The sequence below is a fragment of the Odocoileus virginianus genome, chromosome X (assembly GCF_023699985.2).
Source record: "Odocoileus virginianus isolate 20LAN1187 ecotype Illinois chromosome X, Ovbor_1.2, whole genome shotgun sequence".
Taxonomy (NCBI): domain Eukaryota; kingdom Metazoa; phylum Chordata; class Mammalia; order Artiodactyla; family Cervidae; genus Odocoileus; species Odocoileus virginianus.
This window is the reverse complement of record NC_069708.1, coordinates 53,107,444-53,127,539: the sequence shown is the minus strand read 5'-3', so window position 1 is coordinate 53,127,539 and position 20,096 is coordinate 53,107,444. Positions and strand designations below refer to the sequence as shown.

At 37.8% G+C, this 20,096-nt stretch overlaps 1 protein-coding gene across 2 annotated transcripts in view; it reads left to right on the top strand.

Annotated features, from left to right (window-relative positions):
• The window catches only part of IL1RAPL2 (interleukin 1 receptor accessory protein like 2), a 1,257,588-nt gene that overhangs the window by 918,641 nt on the left and 318,851 nt on the right, over positions 1-20,096 (top strand). For both annotated transcript variants that reach the window (XM_070461797.1, XM_070461798.1), the window contains exon 6: positions 17,628-17,702. In XM_070461797.1, coding sequence (XP_070317898.1) covers positions 17,628-17,702 — 75 coding nt within the window. The remainder of the gene's footprint in view (positions 1-17,627; positions 17,703-20,096) is intronic.

Here is a 20,096-nt window from a genome sequence, read left to right as displayed (position 1 = left end):
TCAAGCCAGTAATCATACTCCTGAGTAAAAATGGGTACTGAAGATTGGATTCTTAAATGTCCAAAATTGATATCAAATACTGAAAAACAAAGAGTAAAATTCTAGAGTAGAGGTTAGACTTTTGCACCCATGTTGTCAATTGGTAAATGTAATAGTCTGATCATAATCCTGAATAAATGTGTCTTAAAAAAAAACACAAAAAAATTTAAGAAATATATATGAAGTTTGCTTTAAAAATAGGGTCCTTTTTTTTTTGCAAGGTTATAGTGGGTTATAAAAATGAAAATTAAGGAGCAACAGAGGAGTAATAGAGCACTTTCAAAAGCACTTTAAAACAGAGCACTTTTTAAAAAAGTAATAGAGCACTTTTTAAATTTTTTTAAATTAAAAAATAATAATAATAGCAAAAGTATATCTAGGAATTTCTATGGAGCTGTTGCGGGCAGTGTGGGTTCAGTTCAGTTTCAAATAGTTCCTTTTTCCTGCTTATGCTTCTCAATATCTATAAGCCCCTTCCAGTGTAGTTGTGTTAACTACAGGGATTTTAATCTGTTGCACCTGTTACTTCTAAAGCAGTTCCCTTTGTTTATTTGGCTTCTGTTTGCAGGTCTCTACAGTGTCTAATTTCCGCCCTGACACAAGTGGGCAGAGGTGGTCTCTTGTTTACGTTCACTTGTTCAGTCGTGCTATGGGGAGGGAGGACTGCAAACAAATATCACTGGCGAGTGGGGGAGTACTCGCAGTGTTCCGGACACACTGGGTTTGCCCCCACTCAGGGCGTGTGTGCTTTCCCCATCTACACTGCTCAGACTTTAGGTTGCTCTACAGGGAGCCTGCCCTGAGTTGCGTGCACTTCCCAGGCCTAAGCTGCTCAGGTTCAGGTTCTTGGGTACTCCACAAAGGTGCAGACTCAGTTGGGCCTGCATTTTGTGCCTTCCCTGGTTCCAGCAGCCCAGGCAACCTGGAGCTTGACAAGCACACTCTCCCCAGGTGCAGCGTGACTTCTGCCCTCCCTGTCCCAGCCTGTTTCTGGGAGCGCCTGGTCCTGTGTGCCTTGTGTCTCTTCTGGAGAGCTGATCTATGGCTGCGACCCTCCTGGCGGATGTCAACCATCCAGAATCTCAGGAAGTCTTTGGTTAGAAACTGGAAGCCTGTTTGCAGTTTGGTAGGGGATGCCCTCTCTGGGGCCGAATTTGCCTCTTTACGGCTCTGGCTGGTGCACGCCTCCCCTCTGCCTCTGCTGGGGGATGGGCCGGTCTGCAGCTGGCTAGCTCTTCTCTGGTATTGCTCAGTTCTTTTGTTCTGTGAAAGGGCGGCTTTGCCTTAGGTTAGGGCTTTTCACAGGTTAATTCTCTCTCTCTCTCTTGCTATCCCACAGTTTAAGTTGCTATCTCACTTTAGCTCCCTCAGATTGCCCTCAGAGCATTCAGGTCCGGTTCTTACCCTAAGCAATGCCGCCCGCTCCTCTCTGTTTAGCCCCTATTTGTTGGTGGTGGGTGTGAGTGTCTGGGATACTTTTCTGCTGGGAGTTGCTTTTAGGCATGTAATATGTGGGTTTTATTTATTTTTCCTCCTGGTTAGGATGCCCTCCGAGATTTGAAAACTTCCCACAGATCACAGTGAGAGGGTTTCCTATTGTTTGGAAACTTCCTCTATTAAGTCTCCCTTTCCAGGATGGATCTCCATCCCTAACTCTTTTGTCTCTCTTTTTATCTTTTATATTTTGTCCTACCTCCTTTTGAAGACAATGAGCTGCTTTTCTGGGTGCCTGATGTCCTCTGCTAGCGATCAGAAGTTGCTTTCTGTAGTTTGCTCAGCTTTCAAAAGTTTTTTCAATGAATTTGTGGGCGAGAAAGTGGTCTCCCTGTCCTATTCCTCCGCCATCTTAGCTCCCTCCTAAACAATTGTTTTTAAAATGATTAAGTACTATAAGCACATACAAATGGTTAAAATTGCTTACATGATATTTTGCTCTCTGTTTTTTGCATTTTTTTTATTCTTTTGCATTACAAAACATTTTAATGGTAGGCCGTGTATACCCAGTCAGTTCAGTCAGTTCAGTTAAGACATTCAGTCGTGTCTGACCCTGTGCGACCCCATGAATCGCAGCACACCAGGCCTCCCTGTCCATCACCAACTCCTGGAATTTACTCAAACTCATACCCAACGAGTCGGTGATGCCATCCAGCCATCTCACCCTCTGTCGTCCCCTTCTCCTCCTGCCCCCAGTCCTCCCAGCATCAGGGTCTTTTCCAATGAGTCAACTCCTCGCATGAGGAGTTTGTATTGGAGTATTGGAGTTTCAGTTTCAGCATCAGTCCTTCCAATGAACACCCAGGACTGATCTTTAGGATGGACTGGTTGGATCTCCTTGCAGTCCAAGGGACTCTCAAGAGTCTTCTCCAACACCACAATTCAAAAGCATCAATTTTTCGGCACTCAGCTTTCCTCACAGTCCAACTCTCACATCCATACGTGACCACTGGAAAAACCATAACCTTGACCAGATGGACCTTTGTTGGCAAAGTAATGTCTCTGCTTTTTAATATGCTATCTAGGTTGGTCATAACTTGCCTTCCAAGGAGTAAGCGACTTTTAATTTCATGGCTGCAATCACTACCTGCAGTGCTTTTGGAGCCCCAAAAAAAGTCTGACACTATTTCCACTCTCTCCCCATCTATTTGCCATAAAAGTGGTGGAACCAGATGCCATGATCTTAGTTTTCTAAATGTTGAGCGTTAAGCCAACTTTTTCACTCTCCTCCTTCACTTTCATCAAGAGGTTTTTTAGTTCTTCTTCACTTTCTGCTGTAAGGGTGGTGTCATCTGTATACCTGAGGTTATTGATATTTCTCCCAGTAATCTTGATTCCAGCTTGTTCTTCCTCCGGCCCAGCGTTTCTCATGATGTATTCTGCATATAAGTTAAATAAGTAGGGTGACAATATACAGCCTTGACGTACTCCTTTTCCTATTTGGAACCAGTCTGTTATTCCATGTCCAGTTCTAACTGTTGCTTCCTCACCTGCATACAGGTTTCTCAAGAGGCAGGTCAGATGGTCTGGTATCCCCACCTCTTTCAGAACTTTCCACAGTTTATTGTGATCCACACAGTCAGAGGCTTTGGCATAGTCAATAAAGCAGAAATAGATGTTTTTCTGGAACTCTCTTGCTTTTTTGATGATCCAGCGGATGTTGGCAATTTGATCTCTGGTTCCTCTGCCTTTTCTAAAACCAGCTTGAGCATCTGGAAGTTCACGGTTCACGTATTGCTGAAGCCTGGCTTGGAGAATTTTGAGCATTACTTTACTAGCGTGTGAGATGAGTGCAATTGTGCCATAGATTGAGCATTCTTTGGGATTGCCTTTCTTAGGGATTGGAATGAAAACTGACCTTTTCCAGTCCTGTGGCCATTGCTGTTTTCCAAATTTGCTGGCATATTGAGTGCAGCATTTTCACGGCATCATCTTTCAGGATTTGAAATAGCTCAACTGGAATTCCATCACATCCACTAGCTTTGTTTGTAGTGATGCTTTCTAAGGCCCACCTGACTTCACATTCCAGGATGTCTGGCTCTAGTTGAGTAATCACACCATTGTGGTTATCTGGGTCATAAAGATCTTTTACATACAGTTCTTTCGTGTATTCTTGCCACCTCTTCTTAATGTCGTCTTTTTCTGTTAGGTCCATACCATTTCTGTCCTTTATCGAACCCATCTTTGCATGAAATGTTCCCTTGGTATCTCTAATTTTCTTGAAGAGATCTCTAGTCTGTCCCATTCTATTGTTTCCCTCTATTTCTTTGTATTGATTGCTGAGGAAGGCTTTCTTATCTCTCCAGGCTATTCTTTGGAACTCTGCATTCAAATGGGAATATCTTTCCTTTTCTCCTTTCCTTTTCGCGTCTCTTCTTTTCACAGCTATTTGTAAGGCCTTTTCAGACAACCAATTTGCCTTTTTGCATTTATTTTCCATGGGGATGGTCTTGATCCCTGTCTCCTGTAGAATGTCACGAACCTCCATCCATAGTTAATCAGGCTCTCTATCAAATCTAGTCCCTTAAATCTATTTCTCACTTCCACTGTATAGTCATAAGGGATTTGATTTAGGCCATACCTGAATGTTCTAGTGGTTTTTCCTACTTTCTTCAGTTTATATCTGAATTTGGCAGTAAGGAGTTCATGATCTGAGCCACAGTCAGCTCCCAGTCTTGTTGTTGCTGACTGTATAGAGCTTCTCCATCTTTGGCTGCAAAGAATATAATCAATATGATTTCAGTGTTGACCATCTGGTGATGTCCATGTGTAGAGTCTTCTCTTGTATTGTTGGAAGAGGGTGTTTGCTATGACCAGTGCGTTCTCTTGGCAAAACTCTATTAGCCTTTGCCCTACTTCATTCCGTACTCCAAGGTAAAATTTGCCTGTTACTCCAGGTGTTTCTTGACTTCTTACTTTTGCATTCCAGTCCCCTATAATGAAAAGGATAGTTATAGGTAAATAAATCACTAAGGTTAAAACAGAATTATCAATAGCAGCCCAATGTATTCAAATTACAATGTACACAATTAACTAATTGCCTTGATGGACTTCTGTTTTAAATATAAAGACTATGTCCCTGTTCACAAACTGATTTGCCTGAAATGAAATGAGTAAACCAAAGTTTTCATTAAAATACAACACATGCAGTGTATTAATATGCTCTTCCATATGACAGCCAAGATTTCATATCCTTCTGTAAATTCCATTTGCATTTTATTTGATTACCTGTTGTGACATTTTAGTAGGCAGAATAATGGCTCTCCAAAGATGTCCACATATTAATCTGTTAGGAATCTGTTAGGTTATATAGCAAAGGCAAATGAGGTTTGCAAATGGAATTATGATTGCTAATCATGTCACTTTAAAATAGAGAAGTTTTTCTTAATTACCCAAATGAGCCCAATGTAATCACATGGGTCCTTAAAAGTGAAAGAGGGAGGCAGAAGAGAAGAGTTCCATGACATCATGTGAGAAGGACTCAAGCTACCTTTGGTGGCTTAGTGGATGAAAGAAGACCAAGCACCAAGGGATGTGGGCAGCCTCTATAAGCTGGAAAAAGAAAGGAAATAAATTGTTGCCTAGGGCCTCAGTGAAGGACACAGCCTTAGCAACACCTTAATATTAGTTCTGTAAGATCCATGTTAGACTTCTGACATCTCAAACTATAAGATAAATATGTTGTCTTAAATCACTCAGTTTTTGATAACTTGTTTCAATAGCAAGAAAAACTAAAATAGGCAATTTCTGCTTCTTGTCATTCATTTGTACATGCCTATCTCTCATACTAGATTAACTCTTTGGATATTACTCCATATATTCTTCAAATTTGTGCTTTATATCCCCAACCCCAAAATAGACACATACACTGTTTAATAGAGTGCCATTTTAAAATAGAACAGCTATAAAGTTTTGTTAGCTGATTGAAAGAATGAATAACACCAATCCAAATTGAACTTTTATCCCACTATTTGACCTATAGAATTGTATAGATGCAGAGGAAGTTATACAAAGCAGAAAGAGAGACTCATTCATAGAGAACAAACATATGGATATCAAAGGGGAAAGGGGAGGGTGGGATGAATTGGGAGATTGGGATTGACATATATGCACTATTGATATTAAGTATAAGACAGATCACTAATGAGAACTGTATAGCACAGGAAACTCTACTCAGTGCTCTGTGGTGACCTAAATGGTAAGAAAGTCCAAAAAAGGGCATATATGTACTGTTATTGCTGATTCACTTTACTGTACAGTCGAAACTAACAGAACTTAGTAAGGCAATTATACTCCAATAAACATCAAAAAAAGAAAAAAGGGTATTCAGTCAGCTCATCCTCAAACTCCATCAATTAAATAAAATAACTATTTTTGAGATGCTTATATGGAAACTGGATATGTTTTTAATAAAAAAAAAAACAGAGTTTGAAGTCAGAAAACGAAAAGTCTACAAGCAATAAATGCTGGAGAGGGTGTGGAGAAAAGGGAACCCTCTTACACTGTTGGTGGGAATGCAAACTAGTACAGCCACTATGGAAAACAGTGTGGAGATTCCTTAAAAAGCTGGAAATAGATCTGCCATATGACCCAGCAATACCACTTCTAGGCATACACACTGAGGAAACCAGATCCGAAAGAGACACGTGCACCCCAATGTTCATCGCAGCACTGTTTATAATAGCCAGGTCATGGAAGCAACCTAGATGCCCATCAGCAGACGAATGGATGAGGAAGCTGTGGTACATATACACCATGGAATATTACTCAGCCATCAAAAAGAATTCATTTGAATCAGTTCTAATGAGATGGGTGAAACTGGAACCCATTATACAGAGCGAAGTAAGCCAGAAAGATAAAGACCATTACAGTATACTAACACATATATATGGAATTAAGAAAGATGGTAACGATAACCTTATATGCAAAAAAAGAAAAAGAGACTCAGATGTATAGAACAGACTTGTGGACTCTGTGGGAGAAGGCAAGGGCGGGATGTTTCAAGAGAACAGCATCGAAACATGTATATCTAGGCTGAAACAGATCACCAGCCCAGGTTGGATGCATGAGACAAGTGCTCAGGCCTGGTGCACTGGGAAGACCCAGAGGGATGGGGTGGAGAGGGAGGTGGGAGGGGGGACCGGGATGGGGAATACATGTAAATCCATGGCTAATTCATTTCAATGTATGACAAAAACCACTGCAATGTTGTAAAGTAATTAGCCTCCAACAAATAAAAATAAATGGAAGGAAAAAAAAAAAAGAAAACGAGGAAGAGAAGTAACAGTATAGAGTAATATCTATGAGCTCAGACTCAAGAGTCAAATAGACTTAGGTTGAATCCTGGACCCATAATGTATTTATCAGCAATATGACTTTAGCCAAGTCACTTAATCTCACTGAACCTCAGTTTTCTCATCTGTCAAATATTGATAATGTTAGGACCTACTTCATATATTATTTTGAGTATTTAATGATGGAGTGAATGTAAAAGAGCTTGGCATGGAATGCATCAGTTCAGTTCAGTCACTCAGTCGTGTCTGAATCTTTGCGACCCCATGGACTGCAGCATGCCAGGCTTCCCTGCCCATCAACAACTCCCAGATCTTGCTCAAACTCGTGTCCAACAAGTTGGTGATGCCATCCAACCTTCTCTGTTATCCCTTTCTCCTCCTGCCTTCAATCTTTCCCAGCATCAGGGTCTTTTCCAATGAGTCAGTTCTTCACATCAGGTGGCCAAAGTATTGGAGCTTCAGCTTCAGCATCAATTCTTCTAATGAACATTCAGGACTGATTTCCTTTAGGATTGACTGGTTGGATCACCTTGCAGTCCAAGGGACTCTCAAGAGTCTTCTTCAACACCACAGTTCAAAAGCATCAATTCTTCATTGCTCAGCCTTCTTTATGGTCCAACTCTCACATCCATACATGCCTATTGGAAAAACCATAGCTTTAACTAGATGGACCTTTGTTGGCAAAGTAATGTCTCTGCTTTTTAATATGTTGTCTAGTTTGGTCATAGCTTTTCTTCCAAGGAGCAAGCATCTTTCATGCCTGTAGTCACCATCTGCAGTGGCATGTTTAATCAATATTAGTCATGGGGCGGTGGCAAGAATATTGATCTTTAATTCAGAAAACCTGGGTTTTAGTCTTATGCTTTATCACTAATTTGTGCTATAATGTTCAGCAACTCTTTCTGCCTTTCAATTTCTTCATCTGTCAAAGTAGCCAGATAAATTAGACAAAATAAATCCATGTCTAGCTCCAAAATTATCTATCTTTGAGTATCTTATTATATTCCTAAGCCTATCAGGACCAAATTTCTAGAATCAGTAACCACAAAAGCCAATGAGGATCTTGATGCAAGTTGAAACTTGACCTATCTAATAAAGATACATGATGGAATACTATTCCTCTTTGAAAAAGAAGGAAATCTTGCCATTTGCAACAATATGGATGGACCTAGAGGGCACTGTACTAAGTGAAATAAGTCAGACAAGACAAATACTGCATGATACCACTTATATGTGGAATCTAAAAAAAGCCAAACTCATAGAAACAGAGACTAGTGCAGTGGTTACTAGGAGCTGGAAAGTGGGGAAAATGGTGAGATGTTGGTCAAAGAGTACAAACTTATTAGAAGATGAATAAGTTCCAGGAATCTTATACACAGCATGGTGACTATAATGAACATTATTGCAATATATATTTGAAAATTGCTAAGAGAGTAGACCTTAAACATTCTCACCACAAAAAGTAAATTATGTGACCTGATGGAGATATTAGTTAACTCTATGGTGGTAATTGTATTACAATATAAAAGTGTATCAAATCAATACATTGTGTGTCTTAAACTTGTGCATACAAGCTAAATCACTTCAGTCATGTCCAACTCTTTGCAACACCATGGACCATACATGCCAAGCTCCTCTGTCTAGGGGGTTCTCTAGGCAAAAATACTGAAGTGGGTTGCCATTTCCCCCTCCAAGATCTTAAAGTTACACAGAGTTATATGTCAATAAAGCTGAAAAAATAAAACTAATCAATTTCTCATTATTTAGTGCTAACCAAATCCCAAGTTGTATGTGGAACTCAGAAGTACACTATATTAATTTAAGTGCACTATAAGCAGAAGTGCCCCAGGAGTACTATTTTAAAGACAGAAGGCAAAAATCTTTCTTGATTTTCTTTCTTGAGGGGGAAAAGGCAAAAGTGAAGAAAAAGCGTGTTCTGTGAAGAGAGAGAGAGAAAGAAAGAGAGAGAGAGAGAGAACCTACTGTCACAACCTCTGTTTAAGTTTCAATTTCCCCCAAGGTTGTTTCCTTTTCAAGTTTGAAGAAGTTGTTTTATGTCTGGGAAGATTTGTGCTGAATAAACATTGTTCTCTCCAGAGAAGGGCCCTATGTCAAATGGCATTGAGAAGAAATTGCCCTGCCTTTATGCTCAAGCTTTCCCAAAGCTCATGCATTGCTCAAAACTCAAACATTAGTTTAAATAAATAAGGAATCTAGAGGAAAGGGCACCTTAGGGCAACTTCACAGCAACTCTGACCATTCATGACCCTCAAGGCACATCCATTGAATTGCAAGGCAGGATACAGTCTTTGAGCCACATGCCCAGAGGAGTTGCTGGTGCTGGGAAGTTCAGGAATTCTGAGCTGTGCAGGGGGCAATAGCCTGGCAGATATCAACAATTAGCACTTCCCTGGCAACTTAGTATCTGCTTGTTAAAGGATCACCTACTTAGTCAAAGAAAATATCTGACTTAAATTTTATGCTAAATAAAGACAAATACTTGGAATGGCTTTAAATGATGGCAGGAGTATTTTAGTGGAACTAGACTGTGTTTGTATTAAAAGAACAGTTTAATCCTATGAATATGACCTCCTGTCTATTTACCTCTGAGGTTTTTAGTAATTTTATCTTTTAAATGCATGCATTAGGATCATGAGCCACCACCATCAGTAACAGTGACTTGTGTGTGTGTTAGTCGCTCAGCTGTGTCCAACTCTGGGGCCCCATGGACTGTGGCCTCCAGACTCCTCTGTCCATGGAATTCTCCAGGCAAGAATACTGGAATAGGTTGCCATTTACTTCTCCAAACAGTGACCTACTAAAGGAAATTATTTTTAGTTAGGAGTAGGGAGGTATGGGAGACGTACTTCCAAATATCTGAAGGTCAAGCCATCAATGATTTGAAACAAATCTACAATGGCTCTTGGAATCACTGACTTGATGTTTTTTCCTGACGCTATCACAGCTTTTCTACCATAGCTGGAACAGATAGAGAATACATATTCTTTCTGGATGGAATTGATAGATGAATAATATGTCAGTCTGCCCCCTCCTATTTTAAATGAGACAAAGATATTGAGCTTTGGTCGAGAAAATATTTATAAAAAATTAATGTAGTGCTTAATTGATGGAGGGCTTCCCAGGTGGTTCAGTGGTAAAGAATCTGCCTGCCAGTGCAGGATACATGGGTTTGATCCCTGAGACGAGAAGGTCCCCTGGAGAAGGAAATGGCAACCCATGTTAGTATTCTTGACTGGAACATTCCACGAATATAGGAGCCTGGTGTCTGCAGTCCATGGGATTTCAAAGTGCTCAACATGAGTGAGCATACACATGCACACACTTAGTTGGTGGAGGTTGTAACAGACTGAAGTGAAAACAAGACTTTTCATGGACATTAATGTGTTATTTAATTTAAACTATGTTTGGACTGTCTTTCCTAAGATAATGTTAAGTAGAGAAATCACTCATAGTAATGTTGGTTGGAATCTTGAGGAAAATAATGTATCTGTCTTCATTAACTTCTGCTGAAGCCTACCCTGTCTGTTGTCCAATACCAGTGTAAAGACAGGAGTAAAGAGAAGGGCCCTGGGGCCAGTTTTGTGCTTGTTGTTTAACTTTCTACTAAGGAACAAAGCCTGCCCTTACACATTTCCAGACAATTCTTCAAAAGTGACTATCCTTAGGAAAGGAAGTTAAGATATCTTAAGTTCATACTAATATTTAAATCACAGAAGTTTCTTTGCAGCAAGATTTGTTTAGAGAGACAAACTGGGTGCATAAAATCAGGCTGGAAAAGAAACTCCCCTGAAATAGGGTACACAAAAAGAGGAAGCTTAGGGCAAAGGAGATACATTATATCTAATGCTGGTCCTGTTTGAGTTTCCAGATTTGGAGGATTAAAGATGATATTAAATAATCATATTTATTATATATGTTTCCTGAATGATTACCTAAATAGAGGATTCTTAACTTAGTAATCCTAGAAATGAAACCTTCACAATATATGGAACTTTATATTCATTAAGTAGTCAGTAAAAACTGTGCATCATAATTCAAAATTAGGAAGTCTCTGAAGTTAACTCAGAGATAGTCCTTTCCAAGAAATAGTAAGGCTTATGGTGTTTCCAGAACTCAGCAATGTCTGAATTCATTCTGTGTTCAATTTATGAAATCTTGAAGCTAGTCAGCTACTTTGGCTAGACTTGGAGAATCTCCTTTCATGATTACAGGAAATCTTTAAGGATATTAACAACATCCCTGGCTCTCCTTCGTCCTAATTTGCTTAGTAAGGACCTCCATTTTCTTCTCCCATGTGAAGACTGTTCCCAAATCTTCTTTCTGAAGATCTTCAATTCCCTCAGAACAACAGAGAACCTAAGTTTCTTGCAAGACAGTAGTTCTCAACCTAGGGTGCTTTTGTTCCCTAGGTGCATTTGCCAATATTTAGAGACATTTTTGAGTGTTACAGCTGGGGGAGGTTACTACTAGCATTGAGTGGCTGGAGGCCAATGAAGCCATTAAACATTCTATGATGCAGAAGACAGCCACCTACAAGAGAAAATTATCTGGCACTGAAAATTAATGATGTTGCTGAGACTGTGAAATCTTGCTTTAGGGAGATTCTTCTTTTCCTCGGGGTGTGCATGCAGTCTTGGCTAGGACTGGACTTTCAATCTTGTCCCTTCAGCTTCTCTTTCCTCAGATTTTGAATCTTGCTCAAAATGACACAAGGACAGAAAACAAGATGCAACACAACAAGACAAAGCAAATTAAAAAAACACAGAAAACCAGTTGGAGTGAATTCAGTCCAGTAATGGAATCGAGATAAAATTGTGGTGTAGTTCCTTTCTGCCTGTACATCTAGACCTGGCCTGATTTCTTTCTTGTTTCTAAACTTAGTCCCCCAGACATCCTGTCCATCCTTGAAACATCCTTCTGATAAATTCCCTTTTTGCTTAAATTAACAAGAGTGTGTTTCTGTTCCTTGTAACCTAAGAACCCTATGAGAAGCACCCATTTTTACAGAAAGAATTCAATAGGAAAATTAGTTTGAAGATTGTGTTTATTTGTCCCACAGTGTCAGACACTATCTTAAATATTGAGTTATGCGAGACATGATTCTTGTCATCTAGGAACTTCAAAATCTACTTAGGGAGACTAGAAATAACCATATAAAATGAAGTTGAATTTGTTTTTAAAGCAACATATCCAGTGAACCAAATGAATGGTTCAAAGAAAGAGTTTTTACTTTCTTTAGGATTTCAGAAAGAAATTTATTTGCTTTAGGATTTCAGAGAGAGGAAAGGTTTGTTTAGGCTTTTATTAGGGAAGGCTTTCTATAGGATGTAGGGTTTCAACTGACTTTTGGAAGACAGATAGGACTTGGGATGGTGAAAAGGAAGGTCTTCAAAAGGCATTGCCAGCATGGTGAAGTCAGACATAACTCAGTTCAGATCCCTCTGTACAAGTCAAGAGCTCCTTGAGTTTGAGAAAGTTATTTGTAAAATGTAATATGAAATGTCTTAAAAAAGGCTGAGCACATAGCAGATACTAAATAACTTGTAATTATGGTAACTATTATAATTTGTCTCTAAGCTTAGATACAGAGTTGCAATGTGTAAATCAAGCAAGTAACTTGGCCAAACAAAGTCAGATAAAGTAGACGAGTGCGTAAGAATGCAGGAAGGGGTGTTTTGTTTTTTGTTTTTTTTTTTTTTTTTTTTTTTAAGGCTGTATCATGGCTGCCTTTATAATCACCTGATAAGTTCAGATTCTATCCTCTTATAAATGTAGGGAACATTGGGAGATTTTTTATGGCTAAATGTTGTGGTGAAACTAAAGATTTTGGAATATGATTTCAGTGCTGATATTGGATGGATTTGGAGGGATACATTTTGTTGAGCTAAACATACACATTTCATAATGTCTTCATTCATGAAAATTAAATAGTCACTTCGTGATTCTAGTGGGTTCATACTTAGTGTCCTTTGCATCCAGCTGTCCTATTCCCTCCTGCTTGGCTCGCTGGCAAGTCTAATTAGAGATGCATTAACAAAATAAGACAATGAAACTTATAATAACTGTATATAACTCTTAGGCAATATAGTCCAATAAATTGATTTATTCAATCTAACAATTGATTCTACTGATTTCTCACACTAAGTTCACAGAAATGTATCCATCATTTAACTCAAATCAATTGTTCTGGTTGCACAGGTATATACAACTGTTGCCTGCAATAGGAAAGGAAGAGGTGATTTGGACATTCTCCTCAGAAAAGTTAGTATCAAACATATAAAACTTAGCTTTAGGAAGAAACAAGTGGTAACAGTCATAGCTTCAGTAGCACATTAAGACTAATACCATGGTATACTCTGTACAGCAATTATATTTAAGGATAATTAAACATGAGCAGCTACAGAGGGAAATGCAGGAAGGAATTCTGGACTTAAATGTTAGTACCAAACTGCATCCCTTGCTCCCATTCTTTCAATCAAAACATGAAGCTTAAGCAGCAAATTCAAAGACTAGCTCAGACCTCAATTAGTCTAGAAGTCCAAGATAAGTTTTCTAATAAAACTGTGAATCTCCATTGTGTGGTTCATGGTGCCTGGTATTGACAGTTCTCCCCTTCATTTACCAAACAGTAATTGTGATTTTCAGATGAGGTTTAAAAAAAAGAAGAAAGAAATGAGCTTGCCTGTTCATGGCATGTGCTCTAGCTAATCTGCAAATACTGTAATTATGCTGGACGCTGATAGATTTGTCTGTGGGCTTCTGGTCAGGATCCAGATGAACTGATGAAGTTGCTGCTTTATCATCACAAATGTTCTGCACTTCTTGGCAATTTCCAGCCTAGACATGATATTGGAATTTAATGAGGTTCCACGCCCATACATCCCACTGGGATGTGTTAGGATAAGTGCAAGTTCATCTCCTTTCATTCATGGGTTTGGGGAAAAAATGTATATGCATGAAATGTTCTCTAGAAACTGTGTTTCAGCTGACTGTTTGCCACTGTCACTGGCCTGGGAACCTTGCTGAGTTGATTAGTCTGTAGTCAAAGAGGCTAAAATCATTGACTCAGTACTTAGCATTTTTTACCTGTTTCCTGCCTACAATTTATGTCTATCTTCCTTTCCATTCTGCATATAGGAGATTTTGATCACAAGGGGGCACCAAATGAGATAACATAAGCTTCATTTAGCTTCATCTCTAAGGTGACCATAATTCTATCTTCCTTACCTTCCAAGTCATTGTGTAGATCACATGAACTAATGTATATGAAAGCACATAACTGAAAATTATGAACCACCTGTGAATGTAAGACACCTAAAATTATCATGAATATTAATAAATGTTAGTAGTTGACACTTAACAATCATAAAATCAGAGTAAATATATCCATAGTCCATGGCAAATTTTAGAATGGGGGGTAACCATGACTCCAAATTCATATCCTAATGAAAGTAAGCCAACATATTCAACTTTGAGCATGAAATACATTACCTAAAGTTACTTCCCACCTACCACATTCCAAATAATACATTTGGTGGCAAGACATATTTGAAAATAATACTAAGAACAGTCTCCAGCCATCAAGGTATCTATAATCTAGATGTGTAAAGCAGATTGACAATAATTATACCAAATAACTAAAATTATTCCTTTATAAATAAAATGTAGGTGGCAGGACTTTATTTAATTTTAATTTTATTCATGTTTTTAATACACAATATATTCATGGTGTTCGAAATGTACAAAAGGTATACAGTGAAAATTAACCTATCCACCACTATTCCTCAGCCACCTAGTTCTTCTCCGCAGAGGAAATCACTGTTATGAATTTCACATGTATCCATTCAGAAATATTCCATGCTTATAACAATTTATAAATGCATAGCACATGTGCATGCACACATATTTTTTTCACAAAAAGGATAGTATTATTATGCACACTGTTGAGAACCTTGTTTCTTTCATTGAATAGTGTATCTTAGAGATATTTCATGATAGACATACAGGTTTACCTCATTCGTTTAAGTAGATGTATCGTAATATATCACTATATAGAAGTAACATAATATTATTAACCAGACTCCTACTGATGGATATTTTGGTAGTAGTCAACATTTTGCTATTTCAAACAATAGCAAACAACAAAAGTGAACATCTATTGTGACTGGGTTTTGTATACAAATATTTAAATTTTGTCTAAAGCATATTCTTTGTATTTCAAATATTTAAATATAAGGGTATTAAAAATAACTGAAATATTGAAAAAATGAAGACTATAGATATTAAATTTGTGTCTGCCTATATTATGCTACAATCAGCTTAGTTCGAAAAATAGATCACTTAATTCCATAAGGACAAGATGCATTACAGCTCATCAACAAAGTCTTATTGGAAAAATGAGAACATTTCACTAAAATTTTCCTGAATGGTTTGGATATCAGGAAGATAAAATTAATGTTATGTAAAGCTCTTTTTCAGTGCCTTTGTTTGTTATCCACAATTTTTTGTGTGCATATTGCCAAGTTTGTGCATTTCCCTAACCTTACCTGGGCTTCCCAGGTGACTCAGTGAAAAAGAGTCTGCCTGCAATGCAGGGGACCCAGGTTTGATCTCTAGGTAGAGAAGATTCCCTGGAGAAGGAAATGGCAACCCACTCCAGTATTCTTACCCAGAGAATCTCATGGACAGAGGAGCCTGGCAGGCTATGGTCCATAGGGTCACAAAGAGTCGGACACAACTGAAGCGACTTAGCACACAACCTTACCTATCGTGTGCCCAACTTTTGTCTCTCTTTTCCTCTTAAATATCTTTGCAAATATGAGATGAACTTCTCTCATGTCAGCAAGAATTCCTAACCAATCAATTAAACAACGCTTTAATGATTATCTCTTACATGCCTAGCCCTACTCTAGGTCGCTTGTGAATTACAAAGAAGTATAAAACATTTCCCCTAGATAGGTAAGAGTCTAGCTGGAGAGTTGAAGTAAGGCATAAATACAGAGATAATTAAAAGGAACTCAAGATATAAATATTAGCATCACATAGAGTTTGTCATAAAGCATTTTATATCTATGTGCCAAGTCCTTGCATTTCTTTCTTCTAGGTGCCTCTCAAATTTGCCTCATTAAAAAAAAAAAAAAAAATTTCTCTAGACTTCAATATTCTGACTCCTTATCCCCTCACTGCAGCATTGTTACTGAATCCTCTTAAGCTGTTTTTCCCCCCAGACCTTTGTACATATCAAGCCATTTGTCTTTAGATAGCACTAAAGATAGATAGTCTTTTAGATAGATAGTCTTTTGTTGCTATTTTTCCAAAACTCTACAATGGTCTTCTAGCCTACTATATCATGTCCAGATTCTTCTGCATATGTCTCAAGATCCTCTAGAAGTGAGCTCAATTATATCAAGTGTTATTTCCAATTAGTTCACATCATGAACAACTTACTTTTACTCCACCCCACTCAACTCCTAATTACCAGATTGTTCAACTTTAATCCCAGTGTGCTTGCTGAGTGAAAGTTGCTCAGTCCTGTCCGATTCTTTGTGACCCCATGCACTATAAAGTCCATGGAATTCTCCAGGCCAGAATACTGGAGTGGGCAGCCATTCCCTTCTGCAGGGGATCTTCCCAACCCAGTGATTAAACCCAGGTCTCCCACATTGCAGGCAGATTCTTTATCAGCTGAAACATCAGGGAAGCTCTCTATTCCTTGATTTATGTTATTGATTTTTCCTGTGTTTCTCATTCATTACTCTGCCTTTCCAAATCTTTTCCACTTCTTAGGGTCTGTGTGGAGACTCATTTCCTTCATAAAACTTTGCCCAACCTGACAACAAATATTGACCTGTCCTTTCTCCATTCCTTTACCCCATATAGCTTTAATTTCTTTATCTGGCTGTCATGGGTCTTAGTTGAAGCCTGTTGGATCTTCACTATGCATTACAGCATGCAGAATCTTCAGTTGCAGCATATGAGCTCTTAGCTGAGGCACATGGGATCTAGTTCTCTGTCCAAGAATGGAACCCAGTCCTCCTGAATTGGGAGCATGAAGTTTTAGCCACTAGATCACCAGGGAAATCCCTCCACACTACAGTTTTATAACTCAAATGGTACAATGTTTTATTAAGTTGTCTTCTCTGTTCTTTAATATCTTTAGTTCATGTGCTACTTCTGTGTTCATACTCCTAAGTTATACATTGAATGCAAAGATGAAAATTTTACTTCTTTTCCCTTAACACTTAGCACAGGACTTAGTGGGAAAAATATATTTGTTCAGTGTTTTTGATCAATTATCAATGATACTAATGAAGTTACCAGTGTCTTTTGTTATATTGCTTTAGAGATTGAGATGGAGAGTGAGGGATGGTTCAGAGGTGCAGAAGTTTCAATCCACCAGAAATGTTCATTAGGATTCATGTCACTAAGAATATTTTATGTGGGTCTGAAGATTTAATGTTTATATGATTATACTTTTAAAATCTCTATTTCCTGACACTCACAAGCTTATAAAACCATTCAAAGTAGATATTCATTTGATCTTGTTGGAAAGTGTAGCTTTCAAAGTAAGTAGCCAATTTACAGTGAATCAACAGCACTCTAAATGTGCTAGGAAATGGATATTGTATGGATAGAGTAACAACTCATGTAGGAACACTGTCTGATAAATGTTTACATACTATCAAGTTTACAGACATTAAATACCATACAGGATAGAATCTTTATCATCCTGTAATTTATTTCAATTGTTTCATTACCTTTTTTCATTTTCTCTTCTAGCTTTACTCACAGACAAACCTCCCAAGCCATTGTTCCCCATGGAGAACCAGCCAAGTGTTATAGATGTCCAGCTGGGTAAGTCTCCTTCAGGAAATAATAGTTCTTAAACTTGCTCTCTGTTAACAGATGGAGAAAATTGCATGAATCACGAAAGGTTTACTGCTACTGTTATTTCATGCAAATCAATTTGCATCTGCTCATTTATAACCCTGGAGTTCAGTGCAATAGCAGTTTAAGGAAATGAGTTTTTATTGCATCAAGGAATGGTAATACTAATTGGTTACACTGGGTATTTACTGCGCTATAGGACAGAGCTTTTTGACTCTGTGATTGATAGATTCCTGGGTGTCATGCATTGGTGATTGGTACAGAAAACTTTTCATGCTTGTCCATCCAAAATTTTTATTCAGAGGGCATTAACTCCTAGAGAACAAGCCCTTTTTCAAAATAAAACAGCTCCTCAGTACAACCTTTAGAATGATTTGATAATATTATTTCCAGTGGCACAATTCAGGACTATTTAAAACTTTAAAACTTGTTTTTAGGTTAAGATCCTGCATATTTATAAATAATATGGTGTAACAAAAAGAAACAAGTTGATTTATGGGTGCTACTGTCTTTTTACAGACTGAAATAAAGACACAAGGTATTGAGCCTCTTTTTGAGTCTCTTACCACTAATCCTTATATTCCAAGAACTGTAAGCTTAAAACTCAGAGACCTGCTAGGGTCTCTTTCAAACCATGTCCATTAAACTACATTCTTTAACATCTGTGAACTTTTGTCTATCTTGGGTTTTGTTCTATTCTTCACGTCAGATAATTTCTTTAATACTAAACAAGATAACTAGGTAAATATGCTGGCAAAGTTATTAGTTATACTTTGGGTATGTGACATTGAAATATGTGACCACAGTGGTACCTACCAATTATATAGCCAGGGAAGATGAATTGGCCCCAATATTTCACTCACTTTGGAAGTTTTTGACTCAAACTTTGATCTTTCCAATCCAATTTTTATTTTTATAGGCTCGTTTATATCTTGAAAATATGTGAGAGATTCCTCTAACCTATTCTTAAGAGCTTGTTCATTTTTATAAAATGAAACATAGCACATTATAGTTAATGCAGCCTAGCCATACGAGTAGCAGAGTTAAATATTTTAAAGCAAAAACAAAATAATAAACATGTTGTCAAGAGTGGGATGTGAAAATGCTGAATATTCTGTAAATAATGTCAAAGTATTAGACTATCTCTCTACCATCTGAATATTACTTTGCAGAATCTTCCACATTTTGTTAAAGCTGAATCTAGATGTGTGGACACACTCTTTGAGTAAGTTTTATTTACATCTGTCCATCCATACTGGTATAAAATACCTCAAGAATATTTGGTGGTTGCCAGGTGTTACATGAAACCATAAAATGATCTTGTATCATTTGTTGAAGATTCAAATGGATAAGTTATTTTTATATGAAAACATGAAATAAGGAGTAGAAAGCAAATTTCACACAACCATTTCAAATAAAACATGACTAAAATTTGTGTTTGTGGCCTCTAGGGAGATGCTTCTTCATTTTCCTCTGCCATTAAGCAAACTTCAACAGAAAAGTTTGAGGAATGTTGCTCTAAAGTAAGGAGGGAAACTTTTGTAGGGAGTAAATTTCATCATTCAGACTCACTGGGTGTCACACTTGTCTGTGCTATTCAGGACATCCCTAAGATGTGTGCATATACATATACACACATATATATACATATACATATATATATTTATTTATTCTAACTTAGATATATATGCCAAAATAACTCACCAATATCACCCTGTGAAAGCACTAAAGTAATTTGCTTCCAATTTACATTAGATGCAAGGCTGAACTTTTCAGTTTTTATATTGTTACATAATTTGGAAACAACTTTATTGACAGAAAAGTGGAAACCTGCCCATTTTTCATTCCAGAAAGGCTGTTTCTCCAAGATGCTAGCTAAATCAACCATGTAATTCAGAGGAAGAAAAACAAAATCAGTTAAACAAGATCTTTGGCATTCCAAGGAGCACATGACTGGTTAATTTTAAGTGATTTTAACTTTTCGACAGATTTATTTAGTACTGTTTATTCACAACTGGAGATCGTTTTGTATTGTAATTTACTCATGCTTCAATCGTAAGGTGATGTTAGGAGCTCTTTAAATGTCAGAGAACTCTTCAGTGTTGGTGGGGGCTCTGTAGTCAGAGTGATGAGGGCTTAGAAATCCTAAGCATAAAATTGAGCTAGAGAAAGATAACTGGGGTGATTGGACATCCTTGTGTATATCTTGAAAAGTTTTAGAATTCGGTAAGGTCTCAAAACCTCTAGAAATTATTTTCCTCCATTTTTTAAAAATTTACCAAGCACATGCAGCTTCAGATATCCTTAAAACTAGAACTGAAATGAGAACTACCCAAAATTTAACAATCTTAACTAAATGGC